General features: G+C 42.8%; 1 protein-coding gene across 2 annotated transcripts in view; it reads left to right on the plus strand.

The window, feature by feature from the left end:
* Positions 1-19,536, plus strand: part of LOC134744125 (uncharacterized) — a 58,628-nt gene that overhangs the window by 27,750 nt on the left and 11,342 nt on the right. The window contains exons 3-23 of one of the 2 annotated variants that reach the window (XM_063677819.1): positions 3,133-3,351; positions 3,808-3,913; positions 4,008-4,154; positions 4,739-4,897; positions 5,385-5,524; positions 5,913-6,180; positions 6,693-6,817; positions 7,554-7,682; positions 7,947-8,070; positions 9,163-9,283; positions 9,857-10,002; positions 10,090-10,184; positions 10,952-11,073; positions 11,547-11,700; positions 13,420-13,576; positions 14,022-14,174; positions 15,353-15,484; positions 16,052-16,208; positions 16,833-16,971; positions 17,824-17,915; positions 19,332-19,455. In XM_063677819.1, coding sequence (XP_063533889.1) covers positions 3,133-3,351; positions 3,808-3,913; positions 4,008-4,154; positions 4,739-4,897; positions 5,385-5,524; positions 5,913-6,180; positions 6,693-6,817; positions 7,554-7,682; positions 7,947-8,070; positions 9,163-9,283; positions 9,857-10,002; positions 10,090-10,184; positions 10,952-11,073; positions 11,547-11,700; positions 13,420-13,576; positions 14,022-14,174; positions 15,353-15,484; positions 16,052-16,208; positions 16,833-16,971; positions 17,824-17,915; positions 19,332-19,455 — 3,009 coding nt within the window. Of the gene's footprint in view, positions 1-3,132; positions 3,352-3,381; positions 3,538-3,807; positions 3,914-4,007; positions 4,155-4,738; positions 4,898-5,384; positions 5,525-5,912; positions 6,181-6,692; positions 6,818-7,553; positions 7,683-7,946; positions 8,071-9,162; positions 9,284-9,856; positions 10,003-10,089; positions 10,185-10,951; positions 11,074-11,546; positions 11,701-13,419; positions 13,577-14,021; positions 14,175-15,352; positions 15,485-16,051; positions 16,209-16,832; positions 16,972-17,823; positions 17,916-19,331; positions 19,456-19,536 lie in introns of those variants that run through there. The other variant, XM_063677820.1, reaches the window with a different exon arrangement.

Here is a 19,536-nt window from a genome sequence, read left to right on the forward strand (position 1 = left end):
CTCATCAAGACGAGTCGGACGACCTAAACAGCGCGTGCCTATGTTGCACCAAACCTTAGATCCACTAGGTACTGCCAGGGTTCAGCATCAGCTCTATCGTGGGTACCGCTCTCCTAAGTGCTCATCAAGACGAGTCAGATGACCAAAACAGCGCGTGCCTATGTTGCACCAAACCTTAGATCCACTAGGTACTGCCAGGGTGCAGCATCAGGTCTATCATGGGTACTGCTCTCCTAAGTGCTCATCAAGACGAGTCGGACGACCTAAACAGCGCGTGCCTATGTTGCACCAAACCTTAGATCCACTAGGTACTGCCAGGGTTCAGCATCAGCTCTATCATGGGTACCGCTCTACTAAGTGCTCATCAAGACGAGTAGGGTGACTAAAACAGCGTGTGCCTATGTTGCACCAAACCTTAGATCCACTAGGTACTGCCAGGGTTCAGCATCAGCTCTATCATGGGTACCGCTCTCCTAAGTGCTCATCAAGACGAGTCGGGTGACTAAAACAGCGTGTGCCTATGTTGCACCAAACCTTAGATCCACTAGGTACTGCCAGGGTTCAGCATCAGCTCTATCATGGGTACTGCTCTCCTAAGTGCTCATCAAGACGAGTCGGGTGACTAAAACAGCGTGTGCCTATGATGCACCAAACCTTAGATCCACTAGGTACTGCCAGGGTTCAGCATCAGCTCCATTATGGGTACTGCTCTCCTAAGTGCTCATCAAGACGAGTCGGGTGACTAAAACAGCGTGTGCCTATGTTGCACCAAACCTTAGATCCACTAGGTACTGCCAGGGTTCAGCATCAGCTCTATCATGGGTACTGCTCTCCTAAGTGCTCATCAAGACGAGTCGGATGACTAAAACAGCGTGTGCCTATGTTGCACCAAACCTTAGATCCATTAGGTACTGCCAGGGTTCAGCATCAGCTCTATCATGGGTATGGCTCTCCGAAGTGCTCATCAAGACGAGTCGGATGACTAAAACAGCGTGTGCCTATGTTGCACCAAACCTTAGATCCATTAGGTACTGCCAGGGTTCAGCATCAGCTCTATCATGGGTACGGCTCTCCGAAGTGCTCATCAAGACGATTTAAATGACCAAAACCGCGTATGTCTGTGTTGCACCAAACCAGAATTCTACTAGGTAGTAGGTAGGTACTGCTACTACTGCCAGGGTTCAGTCAGGGTCATTTTGCTGTCGCATTTTAAAATATCACGAATGTAATTTTATTAGACGTTAATGCATTTGAGTGTAATTCTAATTAATTTTTTGAAACTTTAATGGCCATTGAAGTTAATCCGAATTAAAGTTAATCCGAATTAACTTCAATGGCCATTAACGTCTCAAAAATTTAATCCGAATTAACTTTAATCCGAATTAAATGGCTAATGGTTAATGGCCATTAACCTTTTTAATTGTTAATTTTTAATGGTTAATGGCATTAGCGTTCGGCCAACACTGGTTCAAAGTGAGGTTGCAATATTAAATTAAAGTGGATCTTCAATACTTATTAAGTACTGTAGTATGAATATTTTTAACCTTAAGTTGGTAAAAAAAAATAGAATTGTTCAAGATTATATTACTATACAAAACTGGTCAATTTTGTAAAAAAAAAAAAAAAACAGATTGTTTCTAAACAAGTATGACATTTGAGTGCAGTCATATTTTGTACACAAGTGTTATCAATGATAATATTGTTCGAGTTTGCAAAACACAAAAATTGTTCTATTTGAACATTCGAAAATGCCATTCCAAATGCAGGTATTTTAATAAATAATAATAGAAACCTTACCAATCAGAAATTGGTGCCAACGTTGCATCCAGCATGACCCCATTTCTCAACACCTTATTAGCCATGCTTTATAAAGTATTGTACCTATATGTATCAATTGTATCATTATGTAGTGTCACACATCCCTTTCAATATATCGCATAGCATTGTCTTGTCCTTCATTACTCCGTATGGTATAACAGTATTAAGTAGAGGTGAGCTGAAGCCGATTTGTAAAATTTAATTTTATATTAAGCAAACCATGTAATCGTGTACATATTTAGCAATATCGCTAGTTCGGAACGTAGGCTAGTGATACTTCTAACTACAACTTACATAATTATTAAAAGTTGCCCGATAGCAAATCGAATAAAAAATTTCACAAATCGGCCTGCGCCGTCTTTCGTCGCAAGCATGATATTTATTTATTTTATAAAAAATCTTCCCCAATTTCCTCCTTACTCAGCAGGGTCACAATTTAGCATGTTAGTTTTTCATCGCGTCCATTGTAAAACAAAAACGCAATGGCTTCTTTAAAATGATGCTATTGTCATATGAATTATACGAAAAAAATACTCCGCAGCCGTTGTCAGTTGTTATAAAGTGATTGAGATTTTTTCTAGCTCACTATGTCTCTGAATAATTGATTTTCTATACCTATCTTCCAACTTCTCTCGGTGTTGTTATTTTAGAATAAGAATTGTTGATGTATAGGTTATTAGAAGTACAAGTAGTTGCTGCTCCGCGACTCCAAAGTTTGTGTCACAAGATAACTAGTTTCAAAGAACATCGAATGTGCCGTTTTGATGCAAAAGGTAACTAAATCTCTATTGTCAATAAGGCATAACTGACACAAAATGAAATTCCAAATACAACTACAACAACTGACATTGACAACTGACAACTTGGTATATTTTGCCTACAACAATCTAGTTTAACAGGACGACATCAGACGAGACGCTACATTTAAATAGTGACTCTTTGGTACAGTCATATGTCGAATGTTTGATGTACAGTCACCATCAGATATATCTGAGCAACCGAGGTACTCACAAATATCTGAACACGCCTCTATTGACTAGGCGTTAGTGTGGTCAGATATTTTTGAGCACCTCGCCCGCTCCAATATATCTGATGAGACATACCTACTACCATATAATAACGCGCGCCACACGCGATACACGGCTGTCGTAAACGCTGCTTGCACTGTTAGTACTTGAGAAAGGAACCTATGTCGCGCGAGTGACTAAAACAAGTGTCTAAACCGTAAAATTATTTAATCCTAAAAATTAGCTTAACTGTATTTATTTAAAAATACACCCTCTACTCTATTAAATAAGAATGAAATTCCCACAGCGAGTTCGAAGTCCCCTCCCGCCACTTCCCCGGCCAGACGCACGTCTGGCGCGTCTCCGGTTGGCTGCAGCGCGGGCGCGTGCGAGCTCGCGAAGAGCTGTACGGGCACGTGGCGCGCGCGTGTTCCCTGGTCGTTGTAGTGGCGCGAGACCGGCTGTTGAAGAATGAGCCGCTCTCCGTGCTGGCGGGGGCCGACAGTCTGCTGGCCGGGCTTCATCGGTGAGTTTATCAAGCCTAGCACGTCTCTGATTGGCTACATCGGCGCGCGCGAGCACGTGAAGAGCTGTACGGACACGTTGCCCGTGCGTATTCCCTGGTCGTCGTAATGCTACGAGGTCGGTTGTTGAAGAATGAGCCGCTCTCAGTGCTGGCGGAGGCCGAGAGTCTGCTGGCCGGGCTTTATCGGTGAGTTTAGGTTTCTAAAACCCCAGGAACTCTTATTTCACTTTCTTTGCTTCTCACGATCGCATCGGCTCCAACTTCTGTAATGTATGTTAGCTTCAACGCCTTGAACGACATAAATGTTCCTTTGTTAAAAATCATCTTAAATATGTCACCAACACATCAAAATCGCTAAAGTCTACTCAAAATGGTAACAATTAAATTAAAACGGACGGAACCAAATTTTGCGGACAATATGCACAAACAATTTGTCACAAATAATTTTTGTTTCAGACTGATGGATCTCATAATTGGAATGCCGTCGCTAGAAGCCAAAGACCTAGAAAAGAAGATCCGCGAAGAACGTTCCAGATACTTAGTGGCCGAGCTCATTTGTATGGTAAATATTTGTATTTTGCCATTTAACAAATCATGCGTGAGCATGTAGGGTCCTAAATTTAAAGCTTGAATACAACTAAACTTATTTGTTCTAGCCTGAACACCAAGAAGACATAGCAGCCCTAGCGGCGTGGGTGACCCGAGCTATGCGTAGGGCTGCCTCTGAGAAAACTGATGCGCGCGAACCTCCGAAAATTGCACCGCGTGTCCCTTGCGTGTATACTACGCCGCAGCGCACAGAGGTAACCCTGTTTACACTACTACACTAACAGCAACTTTCAGCTTGAACAAACGGTTGGTAGAGAATAGCATTATTAAAGCAATAAGTTCGCCATTTGTACAGTTATGTATTGTGCAATAAAATGTTAATATATTTTTCCTTTTTTATCAATTCTCCTTCCTTCCTTTCCTTTTTTTCTTTTTTTTTGACATCTATAGGTATATATACAATTTATAGATTGTGCAATAAAGTTTAAATAAATAAATAAACGCCTTACCCTGACATTATTGTGATTATTTTGAGTAAGTTATGTGGCTAATTTTTTTAAGAATAGGTACATATATGTCGTTTAGTCTACCTATTGTTGGGTAGCTGTCACACCTACTTTAACGATATAGTTGTAGAGGAAAATAACTTTCACATAAAGCCTCACGTGTTAGGCTTTATTGGTCTCCGATCACGCTCTTTAGAAGCTTTGCTGTTTTTCTATACAATGTGACGCTGTTCATAGCGTACGCCGTCAACCGGCCTTAAGATGGTTTTTATTAATCGCCGTAAACATTACTTAAATCCATTATCTAAGATTAAACATTGTGATTTACTCAGGTGGACTTGCGGCTATACCGACGAGAAATAACCCGTCGCGCGGCGGCGACGCTCCAAGCCATTCTTGAGCGTGAAGCCAGGGGCTGGTTCTTACACTTTCGAGAGCGCAAGGCCGCGCACCTCGCCAGCCAGAAGGTGCCACCGAGGGACATCGAACAGGTAAACAAGCAAATGGAGTATCTGCGCTAGTACTAGTATCCGATCTCGTGTATATTGACGCCCCTGCAGCTCGGCCCTCGGCGTCACACCTCAATCTCCCTCTAGTTCTTTACATACCGGCGAGAAATAACCCTGTGCTGAGCGGCGGCGCCCCTCCAAGCGATTCTCGGAAGTGAAGCCGGGGGCTGATTCTTACACTTTCAAGAGCGCAGGGCCCCGCACCTAGCCAGCCAGAAAGTGCCATTAGGGGCATCGAAAAGGTACAAAAACAAAAGAGTGTGTTGTGAGCGCGTGTGTTAGTGTTCGATCTCAAGTATCTCGACCGTTTTGCATGTCCGCCTTCTATATTATCCTTCTATAGATCGACAAACATCAAAGTCCTGCAAAGACACGCCATTTACAAGTTCACAAGTTCACGATGGTTGGTGTGGTTATATCTTAGTTCCCCTTTTTTCCAGGTTTGATTTAAATCATTGTTTCTTTCTAGGAGGTGCGAGCCGCATCAATGCGCGAATACGTGAATCGAGTTTGCAACGCTGTGCTGTCCAGCGAACAGCTGCAAGCCCTCGGCCCCGGCATACCGGAGCTCTTACATGACCAACTGAAAGCTCACGACGTTCTCAATAGGTAACGGAACATTCTAGACTATTATTCACGAAAGCTTGACAGTTGGTTTTTTTTCGCGAAACCTAAGAAGTTTTTTTAGCATTAGAAAGAAGGTTAGCGATCTTGACGTGTCTTTTTATTAAAAATGACTTGATAAATAAGTCACAGGAAATATGTAACAATTATAAATCATGTACGATCTTTTACATTATTTTGCTTTCATAAGTAATATAAACTAATTTTTTTAAAACGTTAATCAATATTTCTTTATAAAATGACACGTCAAGATTGTTTACCTTTTTCCAATGCTAATTTAAAATTGTCCTTGGAGTAGTTTACAGGGTTATCGGAATAGTTTCAAAATTAAATAACGAGCGCACCCTTATTTACGTGATACCTATTTTGTTAGAGCGGAAGAAGGCGTCCGCAACAAAATGGAGGCCTCCCTAGCAACCGCCTCCGCGCGCCTGCGCGCGTCGCACCCCGTGCTGTCGCGCGCCGACTCGTGGCGCAAGGAGCGCCTGCACGCCGCCGCCGCGCGCATCGGCGCGGAGCTGCGCTGGGCGGCGCTGGAGGACGCCGCCGCCGCCATGTCGGCGCACTCGCTGCAGCAGCACCGGTACTTCCTGCTGCGCGAGCTGGCGTTCTTGAGGGAGCGGGAGCCGCTGCTCGCGAAGGTTAGTCTATTCCCATTTGTCCCCGCCGGGCACATGTGGGAATAGGTGAATTTATAGGTGCAAACCAAAATGTCAGTAAATAAGAACAAAAAAGTACGGAACCCTCGGTGGGCGAGTCCGGTTCCGTACTTTTTAGTATTTGTTGTTATAGCGGCAACAGAAATACATCATCTGTGAAAATTTCAACTGTCTAGCTATCACGGTTGATGAGATACAGCCTGGTGACAGACAGACGGACCGAGGAGTCTTAGTAATAGGGTCCCGTTTTTAGCCTTTGGGTACGGAACCCTAAAAAAACTACTCATTCTTTTCTTTTGGGTGCTAGTACTAGTAGTGTAAGACAAATTGAAATGAGACAGTCCTTTGACAAACTATATATAAATCATTCCCATCTGTCCTCGCCTAATGTATGACGGCGGTCACGTGGGGCGGGCGCAAATGGGAAGTCACCATTGTAACGCTCTTTTGATCGGGTGCGTTCGGCTCTCAACTATACACAAATTATTTAACAGGAACTACGCGCCGCCAAAACACCAACCCGTGAATTCACCTGGGAGACTCGCATCTGGCTACCACAGAACTGGGTAGTGGTCCGCCACTTCAGAGGCCGCTCGGAGCGGATACCGACAGTGCTCAGGTATCTTATTACAATAAGATGTACTAGGTTGGGGTTCTAGCTAAAGATTACCTTTAATATCTTTGTCCAATGTGTATTTGCGTCTCTCTTAGTGAGATACAATTTCTATTGTTAAACTGTCGTGAGTCGTATTAAGCTAATTTTAAGGTTTAACTCACGTATTTTTAAAACTACGACGATTGGTTCGGAAAGCCTAGGCCTCCGTTTTCAAGACGATCCCAACCGGCTACGTCAGGGGTCAACAAACCTACTCGCGAGCCGCATGCGATACAATAGGGAATACACGAAAATCGAAATTTCGTTATCTAACATCTCTGTCACTTGCATATTCGAGCGATTAAGAGGCAGATAGTGAAATTTCGGATTCGCGTTTCCCGGTAGGTCCTCTGTAAACAAACCGCCTTGGTGCATCAATGTCATACTTTATTATCTCTGAAAACTTGTCAAAAAACAAGACACTTAGGAGTTCTTAGACCACTGAAAACAACACTTGTGGCTCTTTGAGCTACATGTTATTGCTGATTTTTCCTGCGTTTGGCTCTTTTTCTAAAAAGTTTGCCAACTCCTGTCCTGGGTTATGTCTCGCGCGCTCAGAGCGCTGCGCGGCGAGCGACAGTACGCGGCACGCGGCTATCGTAAATCGCTGCTCATGCGCTGTTATTGCTTAAAAAGGAACTGGTTAAACTGTGAAATTATTAATAATATTAGCTTAATTTATGTTTTATTATATTCTCAGCACTCGGGCGACCTCTATAGTGACCCCGCGCTCCGACCCTAGCCAGCCTGTGTTCTTAGTGGACAAGGAAACTGTGCGACGAACCAGCACTCGCTGGCCAGGTTGGAGACTCGTCAATTTAGCTTACAGGTAAGCTATTGTTATTTTAGCTCTCAGTTGATTTCCTCGACAGAAGAATGAGGGCTAACGCGTATGAATTCGCCGCTAGGGGCGCTAATGTAGATGGTGGTCTTTTCCATAGTTCGAAATGTCAAATGTCACTTGTCACTTAAATGACTGACAGCTGTTCTTTAGTCTTTTGGACCACCATCAACAGAGGCGCCAACTGGTGAGCAAAAAAACGATAGCCCTCATTAGATAAAGATAAGATAAACAACACTCGTTTGTCAACAGGTGTTGGAGCTGGAGTTGGAACATGATGTTCCTCCTCGGGGTGGTAGTGGCGTGGAGTTCCCCGATATCGCTGCGGACGCTTATACGAGTCAAACCCCTCGCGCCAGATCTTGAACTGTCACAGGTAAAACATAGAGAACATTATGCGGCTTTAATCAGTCAAATATCATTTTAAAGCAGCTAAAGACCATACCAACATAACAATGATTAACCGTAATGTTTTATATAGTAAAACACATATCAGATGAACCTTTCGGCTAGGGCTGGTTAAGTAATTAAAGAGATTTCTTAAAAATCTGATCTAAATAATGTATACTAGGGTAATATTGTTGTTTACTGTCTAAGGTATACCTACCCTATATAGTATACAACCCTATATGCCCTATTTGGGGCCGTCAGAAAAAGCTAGAACTAGAGGAAATGGAGAGATGTACATTTGTTAATAGGAGTCATAACTTCACAAGGCTAATTACATAAAAAAACTGGATACAATTATTTTATGCTAAAATAGAGACCCAAACCCAAAAATTTTGACTGAATATTTTATCAAACAATTATTGCTCACATTTTTAGGGTTCCTTTCCTCAAAAGGAAAAAAACGGAACCCTTATAGGATCACTCGTGCGTATGTCTGTCTGTCTGTCCGTCTGTCACAGCCTATTTTCTCCAAAACTACTGGACCAATTAAGTTGACATTTGGTATACATATGCAAGTCTGTGACCCAAAGACGGACATGTAACGTAAATAAATGAATTTTAAACATCGGGTCCACTTTTGGGGGGTAAATGAGAAAATTAAGAAATAAAGTTTTTCTAACTATAACGTCTTATATATGAAATGAAAGAGCTCATTGTGAGAATCTCAAATATATTTTTTTTATAATTTTAGGATAAACAGTTTAGAAGTTATTCAACTACTTACTTGAATGACCATCCCCCCCTTATCTTCAAAACTACTGGGTCTAAAATTTTGAAAAAAATACACAAAATAGTTCTTTACCTATAGATCACAGGAAAACCTATTAGGAATGTGCAGTCAAGCGTGAGTCGGACTTAATTACATAGTTTTGGACCCGACCCCTAAGGGTTTTTTAAAGACATTTCACATAAAAAATACATCGCTTAAATGGTGTAATGTACGGAACCCTTAGAACGCGAGTCCGACTCAAAAAAAAATTACAGTGGTTTGCCAAATTAATGTTTACTTTTTCTGTAGGTAAACGGCACGCTTTTCCCGAAAAGAAGTAGCGAGACACAGACGATGTGGTCTCGCCTCCTCAAACTCTGGCGACATGTCTCGAAAGAGAGGACGCGCTTCGAAACGGAGCCCGACACAGGTGACTTTCATTCCACTTTGAACTTTGTGTAAATCAGAATAAGGTCTCTATCCCGAAAAGAAGTAGCAAGACACAGACGACGTGGTCTCGTCTTCTCAAACTCTGGCGACAGGTCTCGAAAGAGAGGATGCCCTTCGAAACGTAGCCCGACACAGGTGACTTTCATTCCACTTTGAACTTTGTATAAATCAGAATAAGGTCTCTATACCGAAAAGAAGTAGCGAGACACAGACGATGTGGTCTCGTCTCCTCAAACTCTGGCGACAGGTCTCGAAATAGAGGATGCGCTTCGAAACGTAGCCCGACACAGGTGACTTTCATTCCATTTTGAACTTTGTATAAATCAGAATAAGGTCTCTATACCGAAAAGAAGTAGCGAGACACAGACGAGACGACGTGGTCTCAAACTCTGGCAACAGGTCTCGAAAGAGAGCCCGATACAGGTGACTTTCATTCCATTTTCCGGAAAAGAAGCAGTAAGACGCGAACGATGTGGTCGCGCGTCGGTCATAAAGTCAATCTGTAACAACGAATACTACTGAATTCACTTAAACAACAACATAACTTTCGCAGGCCTCCTGGGCAAGGGTCTAAGCCGGCAAGCCAATCGCCTGTGGAACTACGGCGTCGTAGGCGGACTGGGCTCGCTTTGTCTGCTGCTGCTGTTCCCGCTGGCGGCGCTGCTGGGCAGCCTGCTGGCGCTGGCGGCGGCTGCCACGGTATGTACAGCTTCTCAACAACCAGTTTTAAGGAAAACTTCTTGTAACTTGACGTACTGCATTTTGATGCTATTTGGAAATTTTCAGGTGCCACTGTGGATGCCGCCGCTGACGGCGGGTGTGTACGCGGGCAACGCGCTGTTATATGACTTGGACTGTCCTGATCCTCCGCGGCTCAATAGGCAAGTGGTTTTTGTTGTCTCCCTCACTTTTTGCAGCCGTTAAGATGATAAGGCGTTAAGGCCCCGTGGGTTCTGGTTCTTCTCTCACTCTCACGGAGCGAAAGCGTGAGCGAGACGGCTATGCGTGCCCGGGATGCGAGAGTGGGTGCAAACAGAGTGGATGCCCGACCGGCAGCGACCAACGAAGCGTACAAACATAGCGTCCATGTTAAACAAATGAAAACATACGACTGGCCTCCATGTACGCTGCTCAAAACCCTTGAACACTTGACGTAAAGCTGTACGCCTTGCCGAGCTGCTTGTCGCTCGCCACTAACGCCGTACACCAACACCTAAACCGAACTCAGAAGTCATCGCATAACATAAGTGAAATAATAATAATAAATAAATAAATATTATAGGACATTCTTACACAGATTGACTAAGGCCCACGGTAAGCCCAAGGAGGCTTGTGTTATGGGTACTCAAACAACGATATATATAATATATAAATACTTAAATATATAGAAACCATCCATGACTCAGGAACAAATATCTGTGCTCATCACACAAATAAATGCCCTTACCGGGATTCGAACCCAGGACCATCGGCTTCACAGGCAGGGTCACTACCCACTAGGCCAGACCGGTCGTCAAAATGAGGGATAGTTGTTCCTATGGTATGAATGAGAGAGATATTTAAACAATTTCCAAACGGCCAAAATGAGTGAAGTTTGTTTTGAATAAGTTTTATTATTAACATTTAATTTCCTTTTTTATTTTTGCAGAATAATGGTGTTATTCGAAGTGTTAATCTGGCGTATCGCAGTACTGGGAATCCTGCAGCCCATAGCCGCTATTGTGGTTGCCGTTGTTTTATGTCCAGTCAGCGCTTTCTTACTTCTAGTTGGTAAGTTTACAGGCACAACTGCTTTTTTAAATTGTATAATTAAAGTTCCGTTTCTAGATATGATTCTTTTTAAAATATCTTGCTAATTAAATTCGTTCAAATATCAAACCTTATTTGTTTTTGTGCCTCAATACGAGCTAAGTTTGTAACGAAATGTTTTGGCATAGACAGATTGTTTATTGTTTGAGATTGGGACTTAAAATTCCAATGGCACAAACACTTTTTCGACATAATTATGTTCCCCGCCTTCTCAAAGACGGCTGGGCCTATTTGGGAAATTCTTTTTTTGTTTGAAAGGGTAACTTTATAGTTCACAAAGTATCATTAGTCATTGGGTATCATTGTCATCAGGTCAGAATCTGAAGTTGAGATTCTGGAGAAATCGAAACGATTCAACTATATAGGCACCCCTATAGTGATTAGTGTATTTAGAACAGTAACTCGTGCATTTACTATGTTATTTTCCTTCTAAGGCGGTGTGAGTTGGTGGACAGTCCGTGCGCTATGGGAGATGGTGGCGTGGCGAGTACTAATCAGCCGGGCGGCGCGCGTGCCCGCGCACGACTCCGCCTTCTGCCGCCGCGTCGACGGGCCCGGCCTCCGGACCCGCACGCACTATCAGATCACGTGAGTCTTGATCAATGATAATCCTGGTCACGGGCACCATAATGTAACGCATTATAAGAACCTCGGTGAGTTGGTACGTTGCTTCTGACGCCACATCGACAGACCCGGCCTGAGGACCCGGACGCACTATCAGATCACGTGAGTCTTGTTGAAAGAGGAGGTTTAGATTGGATAATCCTAGTGAGGTGCACCAAAATGTAACGCATTATTAGAACCTCGGTAGGTTCCTTCTGACTCCGAGTCGAAGGACCCGGCCTGAGGACCCCACGTACTATCAGATCACGTAAGTTTAGTTGAAAGAGGAGGGTTAGGTTTGATACTCCTGGACCAAAATGTAATGCATTATAAGGATTTCGGTAGGCTCCTTCTAACGCCGCGGTCAACGCGCCCGGCCTGAGGTCCCGCACGCACTATCAGGGGCCTAGCTATTGCATTATAATATTACAAGCACATTACATACTATTAGTAATTTTTCATACAAAATCACTAACACTATTAGCTTATATTTTATTATGCAATAGCCCCCTGATCACGTGAGACTCGTTGAAAAAAGTATTTAATAATCCTGCATGGTCACGCCACCAAAATGTAATGCTTTATGAGAAGTAATAAGAACCTATAATACAAATTGTCTTACATTGATGTAGACCGAAGAACTTTATGGTCAAATAATGCAACCTCATCGAACTTATTATGTATAATTGGGTAGGTAAAGTTTTTTGAAGATTGGCAAATTATGTTTTTATCCGATAGTATTCGTCATAACGATCACGGAAATGCAGCTCTTTTATTTTTATTTCGTATTATTTATTAAATATATTTTTTTAAGTGACCGAGATGACGATTGTGAAATTTAATAGCAGATCAGGCACTAATGCCTGTGCACGTGATTTAATTGATGAGATAGAAAAAAAAAACGATGTCAACTGTCAGTGTCACTTAGCTGTCATTGCCGAAAAATAACAGACATAAAGGCCCAACCCTTTCTGTTACCTTGCGATTTAGTGTTATCATATGGTTATCATTGAGATTTTTGACGACCTCAGCACGACCCAAGGACTTCTGATTCCCCACGACATCTGCGAGTATTTGGACAAAGATTGAATCTACTTTCGACAACTTGGCACTGCTTATTGGACAACGTTTTCTTCCCTTACGACGACCCGACCCCTGCGCTGACCCTTGGACTGACTGAGTTTTGCAAGAAGGATGTGCGAGTTTATGCGAGCAGATTCTACAAACTTGCCCCACATGGACCTAGTTATGATTTTAAATTATTATCATAACAGTATTAAGCACAATGCCGCCGAAATTAGAGGGCCCTCATGTACGTATCCGTGAAATACATACATAAAACATTTTGTTATTAACATTTTTCGGCAATGACAGCTAAGTGACACTGACAGTTGACATCGTTTTTTTTTTCTATCTCATCAATTAAATCACGTGCACAGGCATTAGTGCCTGATCTGCTATTAAATTTCACAAACGTCATCTCGGTCACTTAAAAAAATATATTTAATAAATAATACGAAATAAAAATAAAAGAGCTGCATTTCCGTGATCGTTATGACGAATACTATCGGATAAAAATATAATTTGCCTATCTTCAAAAAACTTTACCTACCCAATTAGAAACATCTCGATATGTACTACACAACCATCGGCAATTAAAGGTTATAGTCTAAAATGAAATTGGTGACAAAACTTGTTGTACAGATGTGCCCAAGCCGTAGCCGCAGTGGCGGCGCGCGGGGAAGCGCAAGTGCTGGGCGAGTGGGCGACCGCGGCCGAGCGCGCCGTGGAGCGCCCTCTGCGGGACTACGAGCACTTCGTCACCGCCTGCTTCGGCCCGTTCTCCGTGCAGATAGCTAAGGTCTCGAAAAAAACAAATTCAGTCTCATTCAGAAATTGAGGTTATTTATTTGGCTCCGGCACTTCGATTCTACACTATTGTTTTCGATTCTACACTGCAACATTCTGATTCAAGAACACATCATCTTTGTAACGTAATGTGGGCTATCGTGTTTTTGCTCACCAGTTGGCGCCTCTGTTGATGGTGGTCCAAAACACTAAAAAACAGCTGTCAGTCATTGAAATGACAAGTGACATTTGACATTTCGAACTATGGAAAAGACCACCATCTACACTAGCGCCCCTAGCGGCGAATTCATACGCGTTAGCCCTCATTACGGTCATAGAATGATCGATTGTTCGACTTTTAGTGTTACATATTCAAAGAGTAAGAAGCAATATTAATAAGTCAGGACTCAAAATATAATCGTTCAATTAAATTGTAGCTTTTTCCGTGAATATTACAGAACACAGGAGGAGTGTACGCGCAACTAGAAAAAGAATGCAGCGAGCTGATAACGTCGCTTCGGGAGAAAGTTGAAGCGAGACGGCACGAACTGGCACTCGGGCTCAGCGACGCCGCGCGGGTACGAGTGCGGATGAGCGCCAATGATCTCAGGGTAAGTAAAAGTCTAGGTTCTTTGCGTTAGATTGCCAGAAGTTGACTAAAAACACAGCGAGCTGATAACGTCGCTTCGGGAGAAAGTTGAGGCGAGACGGCGTGAACTGGCACTCGGGCTCAGCGACGCCGCGCGGGTACGGGTGCAGCCAATGATCTCAGGGCAAGTTTAAGATGAATAAACGAATATTGTCTTCGGTTACCGCGATAGTTACTCATGAAATAAAACTATGAAAACGGATTATATCGCGTATATTTATATATCTTTACTTGAAAATAATTGTAGTGTATAACTAGCCTTATGAACCGATTTTGCATGTACAACCAGCCTTAAAGTTTGTAGTCTATGATTGTTCATTATTTTAGTATGTGGGTATTTTTGCACTTTGTAATTTTTCCTCAGTCACCCGTTGACCACGAACGCTGTAAAGAGTTCGAAACGTCGGGATGTATTATAAATTCAATATACGCGATATAATCCGTTTTCATAGTTTTATTTCATGAATAAACGATCTTTGTTATTCAAAAACACGTAAAATCAACTATAAACTAAATAATAAACTAAAAATAAAAGTATTTAAATAAAACGTACCTGCCTATGTTAAGTCCTCCAGGTTTGTCCCTTGCGGAGGGGTGCCCATAAAGCTGGCTACATTACCACGCTGGATATTAATGCTAATTCTTTGGCTTAGGAATGAGCCAGCCCTAGGGTCACCCCTTGTCTCAATGAGTCTTCTTTTAGGCTCCGGTAGAGGTTATGGGTATCGCGACTCCTCCATACCTAGATTCTTTGCGTTAGATTGCCAGGAGTTGAGTAAGAGCGCAGCAAGCTGACTACATCGGTATGAGGGAAGGTTAAAAGCGAGATGGTGTTCTCGTGGTTACGGTTGCGGATAAACGCCATAAGAATGCCATTTGGGCTAAAATTGTTGCTAGTTTTTTAACAACTTTAAGTGGTAAATAGTAATTTGATACATCCCTACTAATATTATAAATGCGAATCAACTAACTGTGTCTGTTTGTCTTCCTCACGCTTAAACCGCTAAGCCGATTTAAATGAAATCTGGTATTGAGATAGTACGAGACCCGGGGAAGGACATAGGATAGTTTTTATAAATCATCATCATTACCATTCCACGAAAAAGATGTTTTGGTAAAACAATCATGGTATGTTTTCAGAGAGCAATACAGGCAGCGGCACTAGAGCTTGCCCGCCTGTGGGGCGAGTGTGCGCGCGGGGAGGAGTGGTGGGGCGCGCGCGGGCTCGGCGTCGGCGACTGGCACGCGCTCGCGGCCAACACGCTCGGCGAGGTGAGTGCACTAGCACTAGCTGCCGCGTGATTGTACTCATACCCTGTAGACTGTAGTGTACAGGCGGCTTACAGCTGGATGGGTGGGGGCGGGGGCCCAATTCTTGAACGGAATTAGTGTAACTGTATCAGTGTGTTGTCATGAAAACCTTTACAATGTGACAGCTTGTCGGCTAATAAATCTAATAATATCCAATTCCGATCGAGAAATGGGCTCCCGGTGTGACTTATCGGCGTGTTAACTTAACACACGAAACACTAAGGGCTAGTTTGGCGCCAATGGCGCCAGTCGTCGAATTGCGGAAAATCGTCCGAACTACAATACAAGGGCTAGTTTAGCCACAATTGACCGACCGATCAATGCCACTTGGCCGAAAACCATAGTTTAGCAACATATATAGCATAGCATCATATGCTTCCTAATTATTAAAATTTAGAAAACGTTTGAGCGGTGTCCCACAGTTTCATGCGACCGACTCTAAAAGAAATAAACATGTAGGACTCATGTAAGAACCCAAGCGTTACTTGCTCTATAAGCCTATCTTCCAACCTTAATCTTTTCTTCCAGGTATTCGACCCAGAAATCCTAGTAGCCCTAGAAGAAAGTGAAGCCCGACTCCCGCTAGAGAGCGGAGCGGGCGCGCGGCCGTGGGCGGCGCGCTGCGGCCGCGACGAGGCGCCGCCCGACGTGCTCGCCGAGCGCGACGACTGGCGCCGAGCGCACGGTCAGTGTGCACACAGCCTTACGTGACCCAGCCTTACGTCACTGGCCGAGTTACACCAGCCGCAAACTGATCGACGTCACGCAGCAGAGATCTATAAAATTTCCCATACAATAAAATTTAGCGAACGCTTTAGCGATGACAGACGGTTTGGTGCAACCGACCCTTAGTCCGCTTTCATTCTTAACATTGTGGAATAGTGCCAGAATTGGTCAATAGGGCTCGCACGCGGGGTACGAGAGATTTCCTTAAAGCAGCGGTTTTCAAGCTTTTTTGGTGACGGAACCCTTTTGAAATGCGAAATGTTTGACGGAGCCCCAAATTAAAAAAAATCGTTCGTCACTGTGGACCAGATATACCTATATTCTTTTTTTTCTTATTATTACAAATAAATGTAAAGCCCGCATTCGGAGAACCGTTGCCATTGGTCGATAGGGTTCGCATGCGGGGTGCGGGAGATTTCCAAAACGCATGCTTTAATGAGTTTTACTAGTCGTTATGCCACCTTAACGCCTGCAGGGAGTCCCGAGTCATCGGCTGAGTTATCGACCAGTGAAACATAGCCTTTAGCTTTATCGTAATTTCTATTGGACAATATTGACATTAAAATTGTGGTATGTTTAACAGGAATGTGGGGAGAGTGGGGCGGAACGCCGGCGCCGCGCGTGCCGCCGCCGACGCTGGAGCTGAGCGCGTTCAGCCCGCGCGTGCCCGCCATGCCGCCCGTGCCGCCGCCACCCGTGGTGGCGCTAGTGCTGCACAACAGGTATGTTAACTAAACTACCACTACCAAAGGTAGATATAACTCCGTAATAGATGGATACAGTGTAAGGAAAAAACGTGCCTCGAAAATCAAGAAAATTTGATTCTCGTTCAGAGGGCGCTACTAGTTTTGGCCTACAGTCGTATAGATGGCGTTGACGGTTTCGTTTGTTATTTAACAATTTTAACGCATATCAGTGAAATAACATGGGTCAAAATCATCAAAATAATTAATGCAAATAAAAAAAATCATTTATCTATATTTAAATACATTTTATCGTATTTTTACAAATCTTCAATTTTAGTTTTAAAGTGTGTCGACAGATGGCAGTGAATTTTCTGGGGTTACAAAATTTACTATGACAGTACCGCTCTAGTATAAGTTACTCTATGACCACTACCAATACTACTGGTAGGATTCTCTCTTACTTAGGAGTCATCCATTAATTACGTCACACGAATTTGACGATTTTTGACCATGGTGATTCCATATCATTATGTTCCATCATTGTATATACCCATGTTCTACAGACAATAAACGAATTATGAATTAAAAATCCATGGAAACAAGTGAAGTTAAAGTGACGTCACAAAGTTTGTGACTCCCCCCCTCCCCCTTGTCACAGCTTGTTACATTTTCACAGTCACGCCGCGCTTGCGTCCCGCTCTACTCACTCCCAACTGCAGTATGACGAAACCTTTAAATAATAACTTAATGTGGCTTGTGGCTGGTGAATTCAGGATCGTCAACAGATAGTTTGTACTCGATCAAATACTCGTTCCCATAAAGTTTTATTTACCTCCTTAAAAACTGATGAAAAATTCCTCACGTTTCTAACATCAATTTATTTTGCAGGGAATCAGATAACCCCGTCCCACTAGACTCGGAACTGTGCGCCGAAATCCTGAGAAGTTTAGAGGATGCGCCCGACTGTGATGATAGGAGAGGTATGTTTTCTATAGTTTGTCAAAGGACTGTCTCATTTCAAACATAGACAGAGAGAATCATACTATCTTTGTCTTATACTAGTACTAGCGCCCAATAGAAAGGGTTGAGTATAATTTTCCTGGTTGTTACTGACTGACAAATTGGTTTGACCAACTATACATATATTTACAGGTACAAATCAGCAAGCAATGGTAACACACAAAAACATCGGTGAAAACAAGCCTAGTAACCTCAAATTGGTTTAACTACTACAATAAAAATACCATCCAGTAATAATGTACTAAATCAAGTTGCCTTCAGAATTAGGCGAACTAAATTGACAAGTCAATATGCACAAATGATACCACAGTTTGGCCAGTGCTGTTCATATATCCATATTTTCAAAAAAGTTTGAATTAGAGAATATCCCGAGAATTTATCGATAGAGGCGCTACTGTTGCGCGGTCAGTTCAAAAGTAACTAAGTAATTTTTTATGTTAATTTGTGTCAAATATTCGTTGATATTTCGAAAATTGTGCAATTTTATACAAATAAAGACAAGGATATTGGATAAATATATTGTAATTAAATAAATGTTTTCGCTCTAAATACAGTAAAGGCCAGCCCAGAGGGGGCAATTCGCACATTCTGATTAATTTCTCAATTACATTGTGTGGCGTGGACGCAAAAATTTAATTGTGTTGGTGATCCCTATTGCTTCGATTGTAAAGATCAATCCCCAAACGGGACAACCATGTTGACAATTTGGTCAGAATTTAAATATGCGTCAATCTTATCTACCGGCCGCATGTACAAAATTAAATCACCAATTTTAGATTAATGGCGACAACCGAGCTCTCGAAATAAACAATTGGCCCCCAAACCTGCATACTAACATCGAAATTTGGCATTTTTGGGTCGGCACCTCGAATTAACCACTTCTTGTGAAATTCATAAATCGAAATCGTTTGTGACCTTTATAATTATCACATTGGTAGGTAGTAATTGCAATAACTTACTTATCGATATCATTTTATCGACATATACCCGTGACTGTTTTTTTTTTTGCTATTCCTGGTATAATTTTATCTGTCAATCTCATGTCAATTTAGTTCGCCTTATTCTGGAGGCAAGTTTAGTAAGAATATGTTAAATTACTGTCTGTTGTCTTCTTCTTAGCGTTGTTACGGCTTTTAACCACGGCTCATAGTACCTGGTGTCCGCTTAGCAACTTAATCCCAATAATTGGCATAAGCACAGTATTTGTCAAACAGCTTGGGTACGGTGACAGATGTCACCCCCATACAATTCCCCCCCATACCTTCAAACGCAAATCGTACCCAAGCTATTTGAAAAATACTTTAGTTATTAAATATCCTTCCTTTGTCGAGTGGGTTTTATCCGTATGTTTACTATTGAATAACTGCATTTTTCAGATGGTGTCGAGCGATATAGAGGCGGCGGTAGCGACGAAGGCGGCAGCGACGGCGCGAGCGAAGGGACGCTCGACGACGATGCTAGCTCGAGCCACACTAGAGACACCGACGGGGCGCTCTGCAGGTATGTGTGCCATGTTTCCGGTACCCCGTTTTGTACACCCATACAGGTAGACACATGCCCCCATGTGACACCATCAATCTA

Source organism: Cydia strobilella, chromosome 9 (assembly GCF_947568885.1).
Source record: "Cydia strobilella chromosome 9, ilCydStro3.1, whole genome shotgun sequence".
Classification (NCBI taxonomy): Eukaryota; Metazoa; Arthropoda; class Insecta; order Lepidoptera; family Tortricidae; genus Cydia; species Cydia strobilella.